Source organism: Atractosteus spatula, chromosome 19 (genome assembly GCF_055471065.1).
Source record: "Atractosteus spatula isolate fAtrSpa1 chromosome 19, fAtrSpa1.hap1, whole genome shotgun sequence".
Lineage (NCBI taxonomy): Eukaryota > Metazoa > Chordata > Actinopteri > Semionotiformes > Lepisosteidae > Atractosteus > Atractosteus spatula.
This window is the reverse complement of record NC_142724.1, coordinates 15,847,703-15,871,391: the sequence shown is the minus strand read 5'-3', so window position 1 is coordinate 15,871,391 and position 23,689 is coordinate 15,847,703. Positions and strand designations below refer to the sequence as shown.

The window sequence follows — 23,689 nt, the reverse complement described above, 5'->3', positions numbered from 1 at the left end:
CTCTTACATACATCAACATTACTAATCACATGAACACGACTGGTTCCTCTCAGCTGGAAGTGTACCTCCAGTACCCCATCAGTCTGCAATATCAGAATCAACATAAAACACTCAAAGCTTTGCTGTAACACTCAAATTGGAGCAAGAGGCACATTTCCAGTTCCATCAGTCTATGCTCGGCACACATTACCCAATAAGATGCAACACCCCTCTCAAAAACTGCCAGAAGCCAGCAAAAAGTAATATCCTTCCTTACTTTCCATGTAGAATGAGCCCTTTCCTGGCAACATTCCTGCTTTTTGGACTTACTAATTCACTTTTTTTGTATAATCTTTTACTCACTCTACAAAATTCACATAAGACTGGTTAACTTACACGTAGACTATTTTCTCACATTGTAAACTTTCATTCATAAGGGCATGACAACTCAGCAGCCTTGTAACTTCCACAGCTGCACACCTCCAGAATAGGTTGTTTTTAAAGCCTTGCTGATGGATCCCCACAACTGCCACACACCTTCTGCTGTATAAGTTGCTGCTACACATATCAGGTCTGCTCACTCACAACACTTACGCAGATAAAAGAATACTGGCACTACCATAGCTTCGGGCCAGCTGCTCATTCTGCACCTCCAAATATGTTGAGCTCATAGAAATAAAAATGGAAACAAATCAAAGGATCTCAAGATATACCACTCAGGAGAAATGCTCTCTTGCTTCCTTTCTCTGTCCTACCAGCTCTGTGTCTTAAGGGAAGCAGGTGGCTTTTAGAAGTAATGCCGCTATAAAGCCTCCAACAGCTGTCACTCTCACTGACTACCTACTAGCTATGGTTGGGTTGACTCAAACCCACGGGTCGGGCTGGCTCGGGTTAAAAACAAAAAGATTTTAGATCGGGTTAGGCGGGTGCGGGTTCGTTTCGCACAACTGCGGGCAGGTGGGGGTAAAAAAAAAAGCTGACCCATGCATCACTATTGTTTGGTTTAATTTCTAATGGATTGGGTTCAGGTCAGTACTTTTATCATTTTAAATGGGGTCGGGCGGTGTGGGTTTGTTCCTCACAACTGTTGGCGGGTACGGGTAAAATAAAAAAGCCGACCTGCAGTAGGTAAGCCTGCCTCAATAGGCTCTTAAAGACTTCTTCTCAAAAAGAGGCTCCATCCCTCTGGCATCCTATCTATGTATTTTCAATTTCAATTTATGTATTTTTTCCACCACTACAAAGCGACAAAAACACTTATTCCACCAATACTGTTCAAACCTTAGAAACCATTTGTTAATTTCCTTCAATATCCTTTAATTCAGTAATATATTGGCATGACAATTTTGCATCCTGCAATAAAGTTCTGTGCAACCCAGTGTGTCTTCCAGCAAGAAAGGCATTTAACTGCACTGGAACAAGTAATAGGTTTATTCCATGCTGAAAAACAGAAGAAAGAAAACACAATGTTTCAGCCGTGGAGCCTTCTTTGGGTGTGAAGAAGGCTCACACCTCACACCTGAAGAAGGCTCCACGGCTGAAACGTTGTGTTTTCTTTCTTCTGTTTTTCAGCATGGAATAAACCTATCACTTGTTCCTTTGCAGCCTATGCATGCCAACGCAGCTACCCACCTGAACTACATTTAACTGCACTGTCAGGCAAAACACAGCAAATTATTTTTGGGTGCTTGCAGTATACAGGACACTTGACTAACTGAAGAGAAAGGAGGATATCAATCATCATTACATGTAGCATTGACAACATGAAGATAAGCAAAGGAACAAGTAATAGGTTTATTCCATGCTCAAAAAGAGAAGAAAGAAAATGCAATGTTTCGGCCGTGGAGCCTTCTTCAGGTGTCACACCTATTACTTGTTTCTTTGCATCCTACGCATGCTGACACAGCTACCCACCTGAACATGAAGGTGTGCTCTGTTAGACTCATTAGCCAGTTATTAACCAGAATACTAAAGTAATTAAATGAAATACAGATTATGTAACAACCCGGCATTTCTAAATTTGTTCATCCAATATATACCAGGAGGCTAACCATAACTGAAAAAAAGATTTGGTCTCCATAAAATGCTCCTAAAGCTTCAGTCTTCAAACATTCCTGAGAAGGAGCACATCAACAAAGCTGATACTTAAATAACTAAATACATAACTGTCTAGCAGTTTTATCCAAGGACATATTTTTCTCTTCTTTTGTGAAAACAAGTGAAACAAAAAGGAATTTGACTAAAGAAACAGTGCCTGCTGGACAGTTGTCAGCACACAATGGGGACAGGACAGTGTACAGCAATAAGCCACAGGAGGAACCGGCTACTGCAGCTTCTGTGAGTGTTCCCAGAGGTGTTATGGAATGCAGAACAATTAACAATCACCAAAAAAAATCCTTGATAGATGATGGCTTTGAACAATTTACTCCTCCCATCTGAATAAATAAAGCAGCTATGTTATACAAAGTAGAAGGCACATGAGACAAAAAAGCTTTAATGCTACGCCAGGACAATTCAAAATTAGATATCTAAAACTAGACAAAAAATATTTTCTGCTCGAGTCGATTTCTCCACACATCTGAAGTTTTTCAGCTCAAAGTTTGAAACTGGTAACAACACACTATATTTCAATATTTACAAAGTATGGACAAACACATTTTCACCATATTAATCAAGCCAAAAGTTGCTGATTTTCCTTTTTGAAAACATTGTCAGACATTTATTATATTTACAAATCTTGTGAATGGCACTAAAAGGTTGGAGAATTTACTGTAAGCTTATGGTATTAAGATATACAAGGCATTGATTTAGATTGTCTTTTGTTCTTCCTATTACTACTTAGGATCCAGCAGAGTATAAAAAGCTGTTGCAGATTCTGAGCTGAATGGGGTTACCCTGATGCCCTACCTTGGCAAAACTAGAGAAGCTACTAATAAGCACTTGCATTTTCAGATGTAAAGCAGATGGAGCTGTTAATCTTGCAGGTAGGAAATTTGGAAACAATAGGAAAAGGGAAAAAAAGAAAAGAAAAAATAAGATAAAAAAACACCTAACTTTGTGGTCTTAAACCACTTTCTTACCAGTCATGCTGTTGTCCCTGTTCATTCCATTATGTAGTTTACAGTGAACCAGGGCCGCATCAAACAGCCATTGGCCAAAGAGGTTCAGTACGCTGTTGACCTTTGGTCTGGTAGGTGCTGGCAGTGGCCGAGGTTCAGAGCTTGTCTGGTTGGGACTGGACAGAGGAGAAGTTGTTGATGTTTGATGCTGCACTTTGGAAGGGTGGGCTGTACTTCCCTAGGAGAGGAAATTAATATATTACCAGATGAAGAGGTTTTGGAAATGTGAGCATCCAACTCCAACACATTTGTATAGTCTTGCTAAGGCAAGATTTTTTGTATAAAGGATGGCCCAAATTAGTCAAATTAAGACACATAAAGCTCTTAATTATTTTTTTTTCTTCAAATCAATGAATTGCAGCATTAAACAAAGTATTTTCAAATTAATAGGATTAAAAATTATATATTTTTAGCATGTGTTGAGTTCATGAGCTTCATATCCTAGCTGCAAATTGAGTTTAATACTTTTGAATGCAGACTCTGTGTGAATGTGAAAAACATAAAAATGGCAATGGAATGGAAAAATTTGAAAATAAGAGTTCCCCTAACAGCATTCTAATCAGGTAAAAAATTAAAATAAACATTAAAAAAAAGAGACCATCAATCCATCCATCCATTTTCTAACTGCTGTATCCAACAAATGGTTACAGGGGAACCAGAGCCCATCCCGGAACCAACCATTACCTTTAAAGGCACACACAGTAATGCACACACCTACACCATGGAAAATTTTCCCAGAAGCCTACAAGCATGTCTTGGGGCTGTGGGAGGAAACTAAAGCACCCTGCGGAAACCTACATAAAAATAGGGAGAACATGCAAACTCCACTCGGCTACATCCTACAAATTGAACCCGGAACCCTAGCACTGAGGGGCAGCAGTGCTAACCACTGTATCACCATGCCACCCCATAAAGAGATTATATCATTTCTATTTAAAAAACATTCAAATCAATAATCTATTGTATATAAATATCTTTATGATGGAAGGATAACTGGAATACATTATCAGCAACCATCCAGCTTGTAGCCAGGCTGGAGCTGTACTTACTGTAGTGGTTTTGATGGTGTTTTTGTTGACAGTGACGGCGCGATGCCTTCGGCTGTGCGGTGGGGTGGTGTTGGTTGTGGTAGGAGCTGGAGGCATGCTCAGCCGGTTGACTGGAGTAGGTGGGGCACTATCTGATCTGGGGCGAGAGATACCTAGGAAGAGTTGGCAGTAAAAAGAAAGGACACAACCTTGATATGTTGATCACATGTGCCTCCCAGTGTCAGAAAACGTCCCTCTCCCAGAGTGTTGATCTGAATGGCAAAATTAATATGATTACAATGTTGCCTCTTTCCAGAAGTGCAGTTTCATGCATGCTTAGCCCTCTTTGCATAACCATCTAAGGTGAAAAATGCTTAAAATGTCACTAAGCAACAAACTATATGCAGAAAGAAACGAATGACACCTTTTGTGATAAGATACTCATCTTAGGAGTTAATAGCATTAAAGTATTAAAAACAGTAACATTTTGAAAGCTAAATTACAAAACCAAGATTTAAGTTAACATTCAGAAATATTTTGGCATACATTCAAGCTTCCTAATGTTCAGTTTTAATGGTTTTCGGTGATACTATTTACCGTGTCTTTTCCAAACAAGGTTTCTGAAAAAATGGTGCTACATTAGACGGTAGCCATAAGGGTCTAAAGCATCCAAACTGCTAGTTTTCAGATATGAGGCTTTGGACAAACAGCAATCACTGCTGAAGGATTGGTGGTTTTGTAAGGAAATCAAGAAAAACACTGTGCAACTCTTCAATTGAAGGTATGTTTGAAAAGATATAGTTTTCAATTTACCTGGTGAATAAAGTACATGCTTGGCAAACACACTTAAAACATTTTCATGCAACATGGCTATTGATTAGGTAAGAGACATACTGCCTTAAATAAATCAATAATGGATTGCAAATTCTTTGTGTATACGATCTGGCAAATGCCAGGTGCCAAATGTGAACATTTCTGTATAAAAGGCTTGGCTTACAACAAATCCAAGTTACCAAAATATATTCTTCTCGCATTCACCACACCTCATAATGCTACATTACTGCCAAAACATTTAACTGTCTCACTACTAATAGAATGTGTAAGTACAGTAATTTGTCTATGTAAGAGACATGTCTAGGAGTGACATAGAATCAAAATATTGCCTTTTCTTCATTTCATTGATGACTTAAAGTATGTAGCCCCATCTAAAATGAGTCAGAACCACAGATAGGAATCATTTTGCTGTTGCTAGGCTAATAAATGTTGTTTTTAACTTTTTTAATCTGGAATAAAAAGTAAAGTAGTTCTTCTAAATCCACGCATGAAGATTAATTATTCTACAAACAGGACAGAAAGCCCTTCAAATAGAAATGTTCTGCAATTTCATCTATAAACTTCCAAAACCAGATGGAGTTTCAATCTGTAAATGATGATAATAACAACAAAGTAGTTATGGATGCATTCCAAAGCAAAAGCTTCCCATTAACCTAAACACTTACTTACAGATTTAAAATATGCACACAATTAGAAACTGTAAATCTTATGTACATTGAAACCTTTGGCTAAGACATTCCTTTTTATTGAGAAGAATTTGGAGTGGCCATCTTTGAATAATACAGGAAGGTAGGAACTGAAAAACACAACCTTTAGGTTTTTTTTCAATTGGAAATGTCAGTTATTATTCACGGTGAAACCAACACCAAGCACATCTGTTCATATTTTGCCTTTTCAAGAATTAGATTTTTTTTGCAAACCCCTACAAACCCTTTAACCCAGATTGCAAAACCTTCCTTTTGATTATTTGGGTGCACTAATATATATACCATAAGAAGGAAGCTTTTCCCGAAAATTGGTCTTAGACACTGCGACACCTGTGGAAGAAAGACATTATAGTGGACTTTTTACATATTAGAAAAAATATAAAAATAAGCATAATGAATCACATAAAAATAGAGATTGAAAACAATTTAAGATACGTTCAATGTTTCATCCCAAGCAGCAAGACATTAAAAATATATTTAAAGCTTTATGGATTTTATTCATTTCCATTCTCATAGAAGTTATTTTGGAAATTTTCAGTGATAATGGAAAGGAATAAATATTCCACATCTATTGTTTTGTTCTCATTGTGCTGTTTTTTCTGGACAATCCCAGGTGCCCTATGGTTCCCCCAGATAAGACAATTCAAACTGACACAACAAATTGACCACACCAGGCAATATAAAATGTGTCACATTTACTTTAAATTCAGTATTGTGATAAGTTTTTTCTGTGATCTATACCAATTTATTAACTATTACTGGATACTAGAATTTGAAAACAAATTAGTTGAGACTGTTTGACTTATAAAATCTCTTTAGATTACGGTTTGGTTTTATTTTCAAAAACATCCATATTTAAACCTGATGCCAACAACTCCAGATTGAACCGTTGGGGATTTTATTCTAAAGGCCAAAGGCTTAAATAATTTGTTTTCTAGTAAAATGTTATATGGCATACAGAGACTACATGGTGACCTTCAGCAACAACAGCTTATCTAGAGTCACTTGCTTGAGATCTGAGTTTTGAGCTATTTGTGCTCTATTTGTTAAGTTATTTCAACCATGAACCTCCAAGAAGTAAGGTCAACCGTCAGACCATATACAGTATTCTCCAAACTGAATATCTAGCTACAGATTACATTAAATGCCTCGCTGCCAGTGAACAGTTAAAAAGACTGGTAATTTGTAAGGTACATGAAGCATAATAAAACTGAGCAACTTCAAGACTAATTAATTTTAACTACACATACGGTATTTTTATATCTATTTTATATCTATACATATACATATATCTATTCTTACTAAAGTCTTTTACCAAGATCTTTTCTTGTCAATCTCTACTGTGATTGCCTTGCTCGTTACATCAGCCACAACCAGTAGGAATCACATGTACATTTAACCCATCACACCCAAACACTATTATTACTATCTGATGATTGGTATTTAGTCCAGATTCGGTGTACCATAAGAATAGAGTCTGTCACGCATATTGCTTCTAGAGACTGCTACTCCTATGAAAAAAAAGAAATAACTGTTTAACATAGCATTTTAAGCATACAGTACACAATACATACAATCACAGCAGTAGTTAAAAGTGACCAATTTTACACCCCTAATTACATCCTCACTTCAACATCCCTTTGTACTTATTCAGTTCATGCTAATAGCAGTACTTATGATCTTATGATAGGAGTACTCTTTCATGAGCTTCATTTCCCAACATACACTGTGCCTTCAGGACAAGCACCAATACTTTCCAATGTATTGCCTTTTCTATTAGAGACAACTGTACTCTAATAGAATAACAATAGGAAACTCTAGGAAACTGTACTGTACATATCACATTTCTGACTCTTCCTATGCCATCAGTTTTGCCACCAAACAACTTCGGTATTCGTAGAGATCTACTTGAATAAGCTCCTATGGACACTCAATATTTTACTACTTTTCTTCTCTACCCAAGGAGTCACCTTGAATTTGAACCTTTTACTTTCTTGCCGGATATAATAGTTTATTTACAAAGGCATACATTAAGAAGCAAACTCATATATATATATACACATATACATAAAAGGCATACTAGTATGTTTGGCCAATCAATTGCAGTAATGTCTGTGTCTGTAAGATATACAGCCATTGGCACAGATAAATATCAACCCTCTGAAAGGGAAAGCAGAGTGAAGGGTTTTCTCTCTTCACAAAGGTCAGCAGGTGGCAAAAACGTAACATTCTTTTTGTCTTTCTCATGAAAGTAACAATGCAAAGTATGACATTTTTAAAATGACACTTTATAGGTGCAGACAGTCCCCGGTATAAGTTGCCCCACTATTTCGCACTTACATTGTAACTCAATGTAAAAATTCCAAGCACTTACATTGTTTTTTAAGGCACCAAAAACAGCAATGTAGGTTTAATAGGTAGGTTCATGGAACATTTTGCTCAGGAAATGAAAAATAATTGTGAAAGCAAAAACTAACATTAAAGATTCTTCTTGTAGAAAATGCTGTTGCACATTTTGCTGTAAGTTATATTATTTAGGAACGTAACCTGGACTTGAAAAGAGACCCTATGCACTGTATTTGGGGAGCTATAAGTGAAACAAACTCATGGGCAGTGGCATGGGCAGTTTATTCTCTTCATGGTCCAGAGCCCTGCATGTTTACATTTTACTTACGGGGAAAAATAATATCTTGTTTCGCAATACATTACAACTTTCCTTCATAACTGGTAAAATCTGGTAACAAGGCTAAAGCAATGTATTTTGCTTTCAGTCTGCGCATTTACTTCACAACACCTTCCCAACCTACAACACATAACCACAATTACTATTAACAGAAATCAACCTTCTTCATTCAGACACTCTCCTACCCACATTAATTTAGTTCTTTCTCTATGATTATGACAAATATATACCATAGGAGGACAGTCTTTCACGCATTTCTCTCCTAGAGACTGCAACTCCTAAGAAAGAAAGAGAACATGTTTTTTAAACATTAAAAAAGTGTCTTGGAAAAACACTGAACCAACCAGCTCCTAAACATAAATAAAGGACATAGTACAGTACATAAGGATTTTATTTAAAGAAATAAACAGAAAAGAATTGCTGACACTGTCAGAAGTACTGCTTCAGGAGCAAGATTATCGGCTCAGGATGTACAGGTCATGTTAGCATCTTACTGTGTAACAATACATGTAGCTAAAAAGGTCTGTTGGCAAGTTAAGGACTTCAACAGAAATAAAAATCTATAGCTTTGCATACAGGGTATTTATTCAATCAATGCAATAATTGGATATTTACGTTTGCTCCGATCTATGGATCCCAGAGAAGATAAGTTGCTTCCTAGTTTCTGTTACCCTACCTAGGAAAGCATCAACCAGGCAGCTGATCCCACGCATGGCACGGAAGAATATCTGAGGCAGCTGTTTGAGGCAGGGGTGCTGAATGACTTCCTGTGGGACACCACTGACATTGAGCAGCTGCTCCTGGAATTTTGGCGTGGTGCTGACAATAGCAGGATTACTCAAGTCCACAGGGTTACTGCAACACAGTAAACACAACAGTGTTCAAGTCCATGGCAGGTAACAGTGTAAGACTACAGGCTATAACAGATTGAATCAAATGAAACACAATGGCATTTTTTTGACCTAATGAATGCTAATGTGACTGCTGTTAAGATCTTACAGTTCAATATGTTTAAGAGAAAATCTCTTAAACTATATATTCTCTAAATTTTCTTACCTCTGTATTGCCCCCCTACAAACGGGACAAATTCTAGTGTTTAGACAACACTAGGACACTTCTTGAAAAGTACTGCTTATGTCCATTATAATGTTTAAAATATAAACCTATTCAGAACCTTTCAGCTACAGTGCCCTCCAGAATTATTGGCACCCTTGGCAAAAAAGGCTATGAATTAATGTCTTTGTTGTTTATCAGATTGATCTTACACTGTAACTATGAGAGAAATCTAACCTTTCAGTGAGGTAAAATAAAAATAAAAAAAATCCTTATAAAAAATAAACATTTCTCTCAAAATCGCATGTGTCACAATTATTGGCCCCCCTGCATTTAGTACTTTGTGCACCCCCCTTTGCCAAGATAACAGCACTGAGTCTTCACTTATAATACTGGACGAGGTGGGAGAACACGTATAAAGGGATCTGAGAACATTTCTCCATACAAAATCTCTCCAGATCCTTCAGAGTCCTTGGTCCTCACTTGTGAATTCGCCTCTTCAGCTCACCCCATAGGCTTTCAATGGGGTTTAGGTCAGGGGACTGGGATGGCCACTGCAAAAGCTTGATTCTGTGGTCAGTGAACCATTTATGTGTGGATCTGGAGGTATGCTTTGAATCACTGTCCTGCTGGAACATCCAACCACGACCCAGTCTTAGCCTCCTGGCGGAGGAAGCTAGATTTTGATCTAAAATCTCATGGTAGTCGATGATGCCATGTATCCTAACGAGATTCCCAGGGCCTTTGGAAGAAAAACAGCCCCACAACATCACAGATCCACAACCATACTTCACAGTGGGGATTAGGTTTTTTCTGCATGATCTTGACTCTTTTTATGCCAAAAACCCACCTCTGGTGTTTGGTGCCAAACAGCTCTATTTTTGTCTCATCTGACCATAGAACCCGGTTCCAATCAAAGTCCCAGTGATGTTTAGCAAACTGCTGGCGCTTCCGTTTGTGGTTTGACGACAGCAGAAGCTATCTTCTGGCAAGCCTTCCAAATAGTTTGTCGGCATGGAGGTTGCATCTAATTATAGTTTTGGAGACTTGGTGACCCCAGGATGCAACCAACTCCTGCAATTGTCCAACTGTGATCCTTGGAGAAAGTTTTGCATCTTGAACCATCCTCCTCACTGTACATGGGGGCAAAATACACTTACATCCTCTTCCAGGCAGGTTCATCACAGCTAGAGTTGTTTGAAACTTCTGTGCCCTAATAGTGTAGATCGGTATTCTCAGGTGTGAAGCTATTTTTTATAGCCATTGTCTGATTTATGAAGGTCAACAACCGTTTGTCTCATTTCATTTGTGTATTCTCTGATCTTCCCCACATTGATGGATTACTAAGGGTGTTTGTCCTGCGTGTCACCTCATCTTTATACCCCAGTGAAACAGGAAGTCATGGATGACCACCTAAGAGTTCCTAAAGAGTCAGGTGTGCTTAAAAAAGGTAAAATATGAATGGGAATATATGTCAATTAGATTTTGTTCATAGGAATTTCTAGGTGGGTAGGTCCCTTTTTATGACCATGGAGAATGGGGGTTAGGGCTACCATTTTTCTTAACCTATTACACCTGGAACTCATTTGGAAAGCAGGCTGAATAGACCTAGGAGCCATCTGGAAGGAATTAGAGCAAGCTCCATCGCTTGCCTCTACCTGAAACTGAACCCAGGACCTTCCAGTCAGGAGCTAGACGCCCTTGCCGTCTGAGCTACCACGGCTCCAATAGGAATTTCTAGGTGTGCCAATAATTGCGACGTGTTTTTGAGAAAAATGTTTATTTTTTATAAGGTTTTTTTTTCTTTGAATAATTTTACCACACTGAAAAGTTAGATTTCTCTCATATTTTCAGTGTAAGATCAAGCTGATAAACAACAAAGACATTTTTTCATAGCCTTTTTTGCTCATCTTTACCAAGGGTGCCAAAAATTCTGGAGGGAATTGTATATTAGACACAATTGTACTAAATCATTCAATCACAGCAGTTTTAACCTTTTAAGTATGGTTGTAAAACTCCCCAAACCAATGCACGTGTGGTAGAATGGGTCGTAATAAAAGAAAAACTTGAAACCTGAAACTGATATTCTGCAGAAACCAATATCACAATTCACTAATTTTAAATCAAAGACTTCCTTTACTTTAAAATACTTTAAAGTAAAAAGTACTTTACCTCAGCATGTGCAAAAATCGAAACCATGTCTGTGCAACACAGTCATTGTCCATTTCAGCAGGAATAAGGTTTGCATCTTCATCTGGAACTTTAAATGGGGGAAACGAGGGACCATATGTAAATCGCAACAACCTAAAAAAAAAATAATTTCATTTTCCTTTTTCAATATAAAAAATATGGTGAGCTTTAAATGTAAAATCTTCAAATGCTTCCACTTCTACGTATCCAGCTCATAAAAATCTACACAGACTTACCACATAACATAAAACACATTTCACAGCTTTTTAAAATGAGAAAAGTTGAAGACAGTTGTTAAAATTCTTGATCTTACTGCTTCAAAACAATCTATCTAGCCTATTTGGGAGTTAGCTAATAGATCTCAGGATCTCATCTGTTTCTTGCAAGAATCTAGGTCACTGGCTTCAGCAACATGAGTGGACAGATTGCACATGCAAAGTTTGCAAGTTTTCTCCCTTAAACATTAACTTCTTTTCTATACCTGGAGGTGAGAGCACAGATGACCTTACTCCACTGCTCCACCACAGGTGGGTGATGTCTCCAATTGGCCAGCATTTCCCTGGCTGTTTTCCAGTAGGGAGGGGTGGGAAAGCAGCGGGTGCAAGCCAGGAACCACACTTCAAAAAGCACGCTTATCAGCTTCTCAGCCAACTTCTCCGCTATTCCTCCTTTAAAAAAAATATAACACTGAGCAAAAACTGTAATGGGTCCTAGCTGTGACTCACCACAATGTTATCCTTTTCTTGACAGCATGATGTTCACACACCTCATTAATGTTGTTTGCATGTTCTTGGATAAACAGGAAAAAGCTCTTATGAAATAATTCAAACACCATTCCACTACAAAGCACTGTGCAAATTAATCAAGAAGAAACATGAATTTTCATTTTCAGTTTTAAAGGCCACTTCCTCTGCACTTGTTTTTGCTAGCTTATATTGTTCAAATTTTTCAAAGTTTTTATTCTGCCACAAAATGAAACTTTCAACTACAAAACATACAGGCTTTCCAAATTGTTTCCTCCAAGAGATATCGCAGATTTCAATGTGACCTCTGTATGGAGTGAGGCCATGTGCAGGTTGGAACTGACCTCCCACTGTTGGTGGTGCTAACAGGGTGTCATTGATCCTCAGCAGGAACAACAGGAGCACCTCCCAGGTCTCTCTAGCCATGTTGCCTGACTCTCTAGCCAGCTTCTGTACTGCTGTTAGCACCTGCTGGCACAGTCGGAAGTGATTGGGGCTGTAATGTTCTGGCCTTTAATAGACAGAAGGAAAAAAAATATTACATTTTACAGCAAAATTCCAAGAAAATGCTGGTTCTCTGGCATTAGTGCAGGCAGCTGAAAACCAAAGGAAAAACCTGTGAAAAAATAAAGGAATCCCATAGTAATTATAATTTTTCCCTTTCCATCAATCTAGATTTTCTTTGAATGTCACTGTAGCTGAAAATGACTGATTTACAAAAACTTAGTTATAACTAAAGTTGGGAAGGACCTAACTGAAGGAAGTCTTTTGAGACAGCACAAATATAAACTGCAGCACAAAGCACATATAACACTGTACACACGGAGTTAAAACTTCTGGTTTAAGGAAGATGTGTTAGCAATGTGGAATATCTACGTAACTGGTATACAAGCCATAAGACAAGGACACCAATCAACCACACAAAAGCTCAATGCACCCCCTCTGATTGAGTTGACCCAAAGAGCTTTTTTATTTTATAACTTTCATTTTATTTATTTAAAAACTACTGGATGCACTATAAACAGTTGCTGTTGTTAGGGTATTCAGTTCTGCTTTGTTTACTAATTCAGTGATACAGGTTGAGTGGTTAGCTCAGGAGAATAAATGCAGATGTCTTTATGCACTGTTATTATTATTATATGCATTTACATTCAGCTTTACTTTGTGTGAAAATTACCCATGTGATGTAGGACTAAGGTATAAACAATGCACACAAAAAAAGGAAGAGGTCACAGATGCCAGAGTGAGTAATTTCCTTTATCTACTTATTTTTCTCTTTCTTCCCCCAACTTGGACTCTGCTGCCTGTCAATGTTCTTGAGGTACCTGGGCAAAAAGAGGTTATGGAGGTGTTTGAGAATAGTCTGCACATAGAGGTTTGGTTCTTTGATGATGGGCTGAGGAATAGTGTCCCGTGGAGCCACCAGTGCCATAATCCAGTCAGTGTATACATCCACACACAGCTTTACAGTGTCTCCATCAAGAGGTAGCGTCAGCCCGTAACACAGAACTTCCATCGTCCACTTCACCTGCAAAGGGCCAACCAAAAAAAATTATATGGGATGTGCAATCACAAAAATCCAACAAAATATCTACACCCTAAAATTATATTATTGATAAAGCATCATAGGATTAAGTTGTGGAGAAGTTGTGTATTTTTTGGGAAGCAGTGACTTTCCCTGTTGCCTAGCACTTCTGAGTTGACCAACACAAGCCGATTCCTATCCAGGCTTGGCTAAGATCATACTCCCAGACTGATCCAAGTCTTGTCTTCTTCTAATCACTGGATATGTAGCCGAGGGCACACTCATGCCTTTAGGTCATGCCTAAATATGCAACAGATGGGTTAAATGACTGCCACATTACAAACATGTTTTGTCTAATAACTGCAACGTAGTTTTTTAACCTTAATAAGGGTGAAAGAATGATCAGTGAAACCTGCTGGTTAAAACTGCTCAAAAGGATACACAGGAAATATTTTCACTGCTTAAAACGTATATAGAACACTGAAAAAATAGAAGTTTCTGCAAAAGCACACAAATTATGCGGCAACATTTATTAAAGGAAAGGGTAAACTGGAGCATTTAGAAAAACTATATGTATGTACAACGGAATTTTTGGAATACAGTAAAAGTCTTTCACATAGTTTGCATTGTGAATGATATGGAGATCCTTAGAAACTAAATACCGCAGATCTGAAATACAATTTATTTCTGAAAACAGTTTAATTCAAAAGCCTGATCACTTGGCAAAATCTATAAAAGCAGCCCCTATTTTTGGGCTAGAAACTGCAAAAAGCAGCCAAGCATCTCCTAAGTCAGACTACATTTATTCCTTATTTCTGATAATTATCACCAATCATCCCTTCTGAAAAAATGAATAGAACTGAAAGAATTGTCTGTCACATGCAGGGTCAGTCAAAGCGTTACATGGTGTGCATGGCCAGTTCCAAATAGTGGGGAACTGAAACCATTGTGAGACAGTTCACCTGAAAAATGATCATAGTGAGATTATTGGGACTTCCACTGATGTCATGGTGCAAAGCCCTTTTCTTCTGAAAGGCTGGCATCATGTCACGTCAATTAGACAAGTCAGAACATAATGCTCAGAACAGGTAAACATAGTTCAGTGATCCTATGCTTATTTGCTCTGAAGTTATAGCTTGATCTATGAGCAGCACGGAGAGAAAACAAAAACACTTAACAGGAAATCTAAACATTCATGGTTAAATTAAGGCAAGACATGCATCTTTGAAGTGTACCATACTGTGAGAGCTACTGTTATTGGATAAAACATTTTCTCTTGGCACCACACAGGCGTTTAAAAATATGTACTTACGATCCTCAGACTTGCCTTTCTATTTGTTAATTTGGATGATTTTCTTGTTACTGCTTTTTGTGTTCTGCCCTTTCATGTTAGCAGTGAAAGTATTTCCTGTGTAGTCCAGACAGGCTAGTTAAAGGTGTGATACTAAGTGACAGAAGGTACTGCATCATTACAGAAGTTCATTGCAGGATCCAGTTTCTTCTTTAATAATGTGAGAGTCTCTACTTCTGTAGCATAATTTTTTACAAAGTGTTGCAAAATGCTCCAACCCTACTGTGAAGAAGTTCCTTCTTCCTGCAGCTGGGAGAAAACACTTACCTCTTTGTCTGTTTTGAGGACACTCTCAGCCCCAGCAGAGGAAGGCGCGTTAAGGACCAGTCCCAGCGGCCGTACCACTGCATTGGCCACATCGCGCCCTACAGCATTTGGGTAGCTGTGGAGAACACTCAGGTGTCCCTGGTCACTCTGGACCACCAGGTGCAATGACCGCCATTCCGAATACATGGTGCTTCTGTTCTACTCAATCCAATAACTACCTGCAACATAGCACAAATCTGCTCTCAGAAATTAGGATTCAGATTAACCTTAGAACAGCCCCCTGACTTTTGGGGTGAAGACATGTTTATCTGCACCCCAAAATAGTTATTTGTAAATAAAAAATTAATGCTCTGACTTTTTTAGTTGTACACAAAATGCAATAACTAAAAATCCTGTGGTGTACAATAAAAAAAGACACCACCTGGATAAAGGCTCCAGCTAATAATCTTCATTCAAATAACAACACTGTTGTATCAACTAAACAAAAACCTGCCCACAACGGCTGCCCCTTTAACAATGTAATAATGCAACATATACAGTTGGTCACTACTGTGAACACTTCTACAGCAGAAGCAATGCAGTGGTAAACAACTTAACTCATTTTATTCAAGTTATATTCAATACAAGTAGGATCGTTTTAATTCATCTCATGGTGTATATGTCTATGTTACATTATATTTTTTGTATCAATTGACAAAAAACTGCATTTTTCAGGGTAAATCCAGACCATTCTTCTGCTATAATGTTAGAAGCAACACTTGCTAATGGCACATTTCAAATGAGATTCAGTTTTATCTGGCAACAGTCATAATCTTTTAAATCACATAATCATCAGTGCTGTAGATATGTTTATGACTTGCTTGTCCAAAGCACAAATGATCCTCAAAGGTGCAAGTTGGTTAGTGTACAAATTATCAACAATACTACTATTAAAAGCAATAATGTCTTTGCACTCCAATTGTCACCAAAAAATAAACAAGATTAGCATAAGTTAATCTACAAAACCACTTTTAGTTAGTAAGAGTTCACATGCTTAATGCACAATTACAGCATTGGAACTCTAAGCAAAAAAGCAACAACCAGTTGAAAACCAGACTGAAACCAGATTGAAAGAGGCAGCAGTGTGGAGCAAATGTTAGCGCTCTGGACTCAGACTGGATGGATGTGGGTTCAAATCTCAGGCAAGCTGCTGTTGTATAGATGGCCAAGGTATACATCACTGTGCTAGTTTCAGTAAGTGCTAATTAAATGGGTGCTCTGCAATTCTCTGAAAATCGTTTTCTCAACTGACTTATCAAGTTAAATAAAGAAATGTTTGCCACTAAGCTTAATCAGACGTTTTCTGTGCTATCAAGTCACTGAGCAATTTACATGTTATCTAACTTACAGGTTCACAGATGTACTATAACAATGCTAAAGCCTGACAGGCAACATGAAAATATGAACAATGAAAAGGTATATGTTAATCAATTTTAACATGGGAACATTTTTGTTAAATGACTTTTAAAGTAAGAGTCCCCACTATGTTGTGTCATCAACAGGAAGCCTTTTAGCACTCAAGAGAGATATTGGAGTGAAAATCCAAGTACTGTTGAACTTGGCAAGGCTGTAATCTGTTAACTGTGCAATACTGGAGCTATTATTACATAAACCAAACTACATTTTCTTTTGATACAGTGCAGGTATCTAAATTATTTTAATGACTTTAGGGTCAGTTTTAATCTCTCTACCACCTTTGTTTCTGCGGAAAAAGAGAACAGTTAAACAGCAGAGCAGAGCAAGTTTTCTCATTTGATCAATGTCTACAATATTGGTTACATCTGAGTGCAGCAATGTTTCGTGCTACATTGTGCAGACTGAAAACAGCCACTGTGCACAAACATGGATTTCCCAATTGTTTACTATATATTTAATACCTTGGCATTTATGGTTAACAGAAAGTCATTATTGTACAGCTCAAGACCAAAATCTTTGAGAGGTTGGTAATGACACACAGGTTCACAGACAAACTTGATCCATTTCAGTTGACAGACATAATGACATACAAACCTGATGGGTCCACATAATAGCTGCTTTGGCAGTGATAGTAATACAGTATAGGTGTTTATAATTTCAAGATTATAGACACCTATACTGTATTACTATCCATAGATTATAGCTCAACTTTTAATACCATAATACCATCCAAATTAGTCACCAAGGTCTTGGACATGGCTTTAATACTTCTCTTTGTAACTGGATTCTGGACTTACTGACAGACAAACCTCAATCTGTGAGAATATGCAACAACATCTCCTCCACTCTGATCCTCAACACAGGAGCCCCCTGTTCTACTCCCTGTTCACCCACGATTGTGTGACAGCTCAAAATCCATCTTAAAGTTCGTTGACAACATCACCACTGTAGGTTTGATCATTAATAATGATGAACCACAGTACAGAAAAGAGGTTAAGGACCTGGTGGTATAGTGCCAGAACAACAACCGCTCCTCAATGTCAGCAAAACTAAGGAGCTAGTTGTTGACTTCAGGAAGCATGGAGGAGGCCACAACCCTGTCTACATCAACGGGGCTGCTGTGGAGATGGTCAGCAGCTTCAGGACCCTGGGCATTTACATCACCAACAATTTGACCTGGTCTCATTGCATAGACGAAGTAATCACAAGACCAACACCAGTGCTTCTACTTCCTCAGGAGATTTGGTATGTCTCACAAAAACACTTACAAATTTCTACAGATGCACTATAGAAAGTATTTTTACCGGATGCATTACATTTTGGTATGGCAATTACTCAGTTCATGAACATAAAAAAAACTAGGTGGTGGAGACAGCTGAGGCCATCACTGGTACAGAACTCCCTTCAATCCAGTCTATCTTCACCACACACTGCCTAAGACTGGCAAATAATATAATCAAAAACCAGTAACACCCTGAGAATGCACTGTGAGAATGCACAAGTTCTTCCTCCTTCTGGCAGAAGTTTTAGGAGTATAGCCCGGACCTCTAGGTTCAAAGAACATTTCTACCCCACAGCCATAAGACTCTTAAATGCTGCCCCACTTACAACCCTCTGTTTTTGTGCTGAACTCAAAATACTACTATGCTGACTTTTGCACACAGCTGTTATCTAAATGCTCATTATAATTATAGCTGCTACCCTGTTCCTATCTCCAAAAACTGTAATGTCATTTGTTATGTCATTTTCTATGTTAATGTTATGTCATTTGCCAAGTGACAAAACACAGAAGTATTGCACTATACTCATGTACATATGACAATAAACTTGAACTTGATCTAGTGCACTACTTTGAAAACTATCCTTCCTGTGTGTGTTGGGAAGGGAATCTTCTTTTAGTGCTGCAATGGGAGATCTACACCACATTGACCCTCCCTTTGTTTTATAGAGTTTAAAACATGGTGACAAATTAAAATGCTAAATTTGTTTACTGATATAGACTCAGGGTTTCCCACAATTGTATACAGGCCAAGCTGGCTGCCTAACCAAAAATCGGCAATGTCTGGCCAAACAAATGCATGAACACCAAAAAAACATACGCAAGAATTCATACTGAATTACTTTCTTCTTTCATAGTGATACACAGCAAGATCATTTGCCAGCCAGCAGCCATGATGGTACATAATCTCATGAATTTTATCTCATTCCATGGTCTGAAAATCTCATGCATTTACATCAAGTGTAGGTTGATTTAAAAAATGTATTAATGAATGTGAAATTTAAAACAGTTATAGAGTATCTCACACATTAGGGTTCTGGACCCTTGAGTGCTATGTTAGCAAGACTTAGGAGGAACAAAATGCAAAACTATTAAATTGGATCACACATACTGTACAAACTGTCAGTTCTTCACTTGCCACTTAATTTTTAAAGTAGAACACTAATTACCTATATGAGCACAAAATAATAAACAGCACCTCAACAGCACAAAGAACACAATGATGGCTTGATGCGTACAGAAAACAGAAAACAGCAAGGCATTTCAAGCACAAAGCTCTTCCTCGGGCAGCATCATGGGTAGCCTACATCTTTCAATTATAGTAACTCAAGTAGCGTCTTATTTGGGATATTAATATTAATACAATAATAAGACAGCTAGTTAGTTTGCAAGCTAGTATAGTAATTTAACTGTTAGATAACTAGATGGGTAGATGAAGTCTACTACCTCGCCTAAACTTTTCCTGCAGGAAGCCCTGAGATTGATGCGAGTACAAATTGTACAGCATTTGATTTTCAGTGAAAAGGGGTCTATTGTAGAGATACTGTGAGACTTAGGACCAAACACTGGTGTGACAAATTGAAAATAGTGTCCCAGTGATCACCAACTGGATTTCAAAATTGACTGCAGTAAACCTTTGCTACCTGCGGATTCGTAATGACAATTTTGAATAATCATGATGTGTCACAGCATTCCGCACTTTCCCTGTGCAACACACTTTGTACAATGTACAGCATTAATGGATCTCCTGTGTGATACATTAAACAGAGAAAACAATAAGGAATAATACAGAAACTACAGTCCGGTGAAAAACTTTTAGTTAAGCTAATATTATCATCAATCGTTTATTTCATTATTACATTGTTTCTTGTACTGAAAGTGCTTTTTGTGCCAGTAGCAAATCATTTTTGTAATAGTGCGCTCTACCAATAACAGACTATCTGGGGACTTCAGACAACCTCTGCACTGTGGATGACAAGTCTCTTGCACTACATTGCGTCGTTAAAGACATGACAATAGTGATGACTTTATACTTTCTGTCCTGAAAAAGCAGAGGTTGTTTTACAGTACGCTCCTGGTCTGTGAGGTCCATCTTCCAGACCAACAATACTACCTTTAAGATGAAATGCAGCAGGTATTGTGTTTTATATTTTTTAGTTATTTAAAGTACAAAATATACTTTTCAAGCTACTCTGTAGGCTTTAGCTGTATTAATAATATAAATTGACAGAAAGTTCAACATTGCTGAAGGTCTGTTGATGTACCATATACTGACAAATTCCTTGGAGTCAACTGTAGAATACAGGAAGAAGCTTAGAAAAACATGTTAATTTATTAGGTGTGTCTGACTGTGCTAAAAAGTGGTGCGAGACAGTTATGTGGCACATCCAGATAAAAATGACAGAAAGTCACAATAGTCATGGTCAGTCTTAATATTACTATTAACAACACTTTACAGTTTCTGACATTACAGTTTATGACACACCTGAAGAAGGCTCCACAACCGAAATGATGCATTTCTTTTCTTCTCTTTTCAGCATGGAATAAACCTTTACTTGTTCCTTTACATTTTATGGCTGTCAGGAAATAGCAACTAGGTGAATATTACAACAGCTTAAGTTTTATAGTCCTGTCTAGTTTCAGTAAAGCACATCAGATGAAGTGAGGCTAAAGCATTTTTCACTGAGTCTCATGCTATAACAAAACTAAATGTGCTATCTGCTCTTCTAGAATCTGCACAAACCAAAAAGAGTTTTCTGCCAGGTCAAACCCAAGTCACACAACACAAATTAAATAAACTTTGCCGTAATTTTAAAATATATTTTAAAATAAATATTCCTCCACTACCATTACACCTTCTTACAAAAACAAAAATAAGAAAATAACATGAAAAAGGTTACATACTAGATGGGCTCATTTGCTTCCTCTGGTTTGTTTGGTTCCTACTTGACCCTAACTGACCTCATCCAGACATTTTTTAAGGCTTCGAGCACCTAGGCACTTTAAAAAGAGTATAGGGAAGGTTTCAGTGAGGACAAAAATAACAGGGCTAGTTAAGAATTTAAGGAGCAACTGCTAATGCACTGGACAGAGCCAAAAAATATTTGTCACTCCCTCTGTGACCAAGCCCGGATGGATGTGAACCAATATATTGTCTGCTGTACTGTTTCATTAAAGCTGAAGTTGATATTTTGGAATGGGATTCAAACATTGAGCGACAGCTTTATAAAAATCTGCTCACAATGATGCAAAAGGATCAAATTCACCAATGGCATGAACGTCATCCAAATGGACTTATTTACCTATCTACTGTTGTGCAACTCCCATTATTCAGAAATAAGCACTCTTTTAGCTTCTGGGGGAAAGACCAGAACAAAAGCGCACTCTATAAGCAAGCATTAAGCCCGTGGACAGTCGCAGAGGACTTTTAGAGAAAAGCAACAAAACCACAATGTGTTTTTCATGAGTCTCTAAGACTGGAACTGATTGGGGATCGCATGTCAGGGAGAACGTACTCCTGCCTCAAGTACTGAAGAAGGAGTTTCTGGGGCTACGACGGCTACCCGTAAAGGTTGGGGGTCAATCCGTGCCACGGGAACGCAGTTTAGGGTTGCTGGTTTTCTGATAGTACAGGAAAAAAAAACAGTAGAAGACCAGATTCAAGATCCTTGCTAGCTCACAGAAAAGCTGGATTCCTCGTTACAGGAGAAGCGCTGAAGGGCGGAAGGGCTGGGTTTCTTTTCACCGTAGTTAAGATAAAAAACGCAGTAAAGCGCGGATCACACAAATGGTGGTTTCCGAATATGAAGGCGACACATAATGAGAGGAAGTCGGACAAACCTCGGTACCTCTGTCCGTGGCAGAGATCATTCACTCCTTCGGTACAAATAACAGTTACAAGCATACGATCACAACACCCCGGACATAAGGAGAAAAAAACCTATACAAACATTTTGCATCAACATAACGCGTTGAAACATCATAGTCGTTTAAGGTTTTAGGTAATTAATCGTTCGGTTACAGCTAGCTAATTTCCTGACACAAAATCTGAAAACAGATCGCAGTTCCAAAATTGTCTTTACGGGTAGACTAGGTATCTAAATTGGTGATTCCGACTACACTAAGATAATAAACATGGCCTATAAACGGTAACATTCTCAAGCTAAAATATCATACAATATCACCGACACAGCAAAAAAAAGGCAACCCTAGCCAGGCACAAGAAGACGGCCACAAGATAAACTTGAGTCCCCTGCTGCGCTGTTGATGTAGGCCGCAATGCAGGACAAATAAATCGTGAAACCCTGGCCCAGGTATTAGAGATTACTAAAATACCTGTGCAAGGGAAAGGTTGACAAATCATCCCGCTTCGTCTCCGCTACAGCTTCGGCTTCACAGTCCAGGATCACTCAACATCATCTTTGTTGATAAGTCCACCGATACGAACAGCCCCTTCCGCCCTGTCTCCGTCCGGCGGAGTCGGCACCGACACTGCGGGGATTCGGGAAGCGCCGAGAAAAACCGAAAGCAGCGCCCCCTCCCCGTGACAATCGGGAAAGCCTGTACTCTCAAATAGAGCAGAGGACGTCGCTACTATCTCAGACAACTTCATAAACATAGCATTTAGCCTTAGAAAAATATTCCTTATTGATATTAATTATTATTTAATATTATTTAATCTTAGTGATTACATTCTCTGATTATTATATCTGAGTTTTAATTTAGTATCACAATGTCATCATACAACTCAAAATAAATTATTGCATTGAAGACGATATTATTTGGACCTGCTTGTCAGTGTTGATTATTCCACATCGATTCATGAGTAGGCCTTCAAGAAACTTCAGGTCACTTCGTAGACGTCAGGTCTATGTTGGCTTCCAGTATCTTCTGCTGCATTCTTAACCCTTGTTTTTATCCTTTACTCCTTGCAAACTTTTTTCCCCTTCTTACAGTAATGTGCTTTGATTAGCTACTTTTAAAGAACTATTACTTGTTCCTTTGCAGCCTACGCATGCTGACGCAGCTACCCACCTGAACTACTACTTTTAAAGATGCTATATAAAAACAAATTAATTTTTATTAGCAAGGATAATTTTATTTCAAAAGATTCAATGTATTAAGAGCAATTATTTGACATCACTGGACCGTTGTGTAAGAGTATATTGTAACGCATTCGCCCGGCGCTGTGGCTGAAGAGCGCCCAGCTGGGGTGCACGGAGAGGGGCAGGATGAGAGTGGTAGTGGTCAGGGCAGGGACTAGGAGGGCCGCTGACCAATGCAGCTGACCCACTGCAAAATGGGCGTACAGTCTGGTGAGATCGCCCAGATTCGTGTAAATAGTTCCCTGGTTTCGCACCCCTGTTTTACTTGTACCCAATTGACACCCCATACCTGTAACTACCCGAATAGACCCCTGTGTGTTGCTCTCTCTCTTTTCTCTCTCTCTGGCGCTCCCACGCTCTCTTTCTCTCTC

At 38.3% G+C, this 23,689-nt stretch overlaps 1 protein-coding gene across 10 annotated transcripts in view; it reads right to left on the bottom strand.

Annotated features, from left to right (window-relative positions):
• Nucleotides 1-22,693, bottom strand: part of ralgapb (Ral GTPase activating protein non-catalytic subunit beta) — a 56,485-nt gene extending 33,792 nt beyond the window's left edge. For 5 of the 10 annotated variants that reach the window (XM_088937229.1, XM_088937234.1, XM_088937231.1 and 2 more), the window contains exons 1-10: nucleotides 22,549-22,691; nucleotides 15,480-15,697; nucleotides 13,662-13,864; nucleotides 12,681-12,847; nucleotides 12,075-12,261; nucleotides 11,576-11,707; nucleotides 9,027-9,205; nucleotides 8,581-8,628; nucleotides 4,148-4,299; nucleotides 3,060-3,276 (exon numbers count right to left, since the gene is read on the bottom strand). In XM_088937229.1, coding sequence (XP_088793355.1) covers nucleotides 3,060-3,276; nucleotides 4,148-4,299; nucleotides 8,581-8,628; nucleotides 9,027-9,205; nucleotides 11,576-11,707; nucleotides 12,075-12,261; nucleotides 12,681-12,847; nucleotides 13,662-13,864; nucleotides 15,480-15,665 — 1,471 coding nt within the window. In that variant the 5' untranslated portion in view covers nucleotides 15,666-15,697; nucleotides 22,549-22,691. Of the gene's footprint in view, nucleotides 1-3,059; nucleotides 3,277-4,147; nucleotides 4,300-5,949; nucleotides 5,998-7,130; nucleotides 7,179-8,580; nucleotides 8,629-9,026; nucleotides 9,206-11,575; nucleotides 11,708-12,074; nucleotides 12,262-12,680; nucleotides 12,848-13,661; nucleotides 13,865-15,479; nucleotides 15,698-22,548 lie in introns of all 10 variants that reach the window. The other 5 variants (XM_088937233.1, XM_088937236.1, XM_088937239.1 and 2 more) reach the window with 2 other exon arrangements.
• Nucleotides 22,694-23,689: the final 996 nt, after the last annotated feature.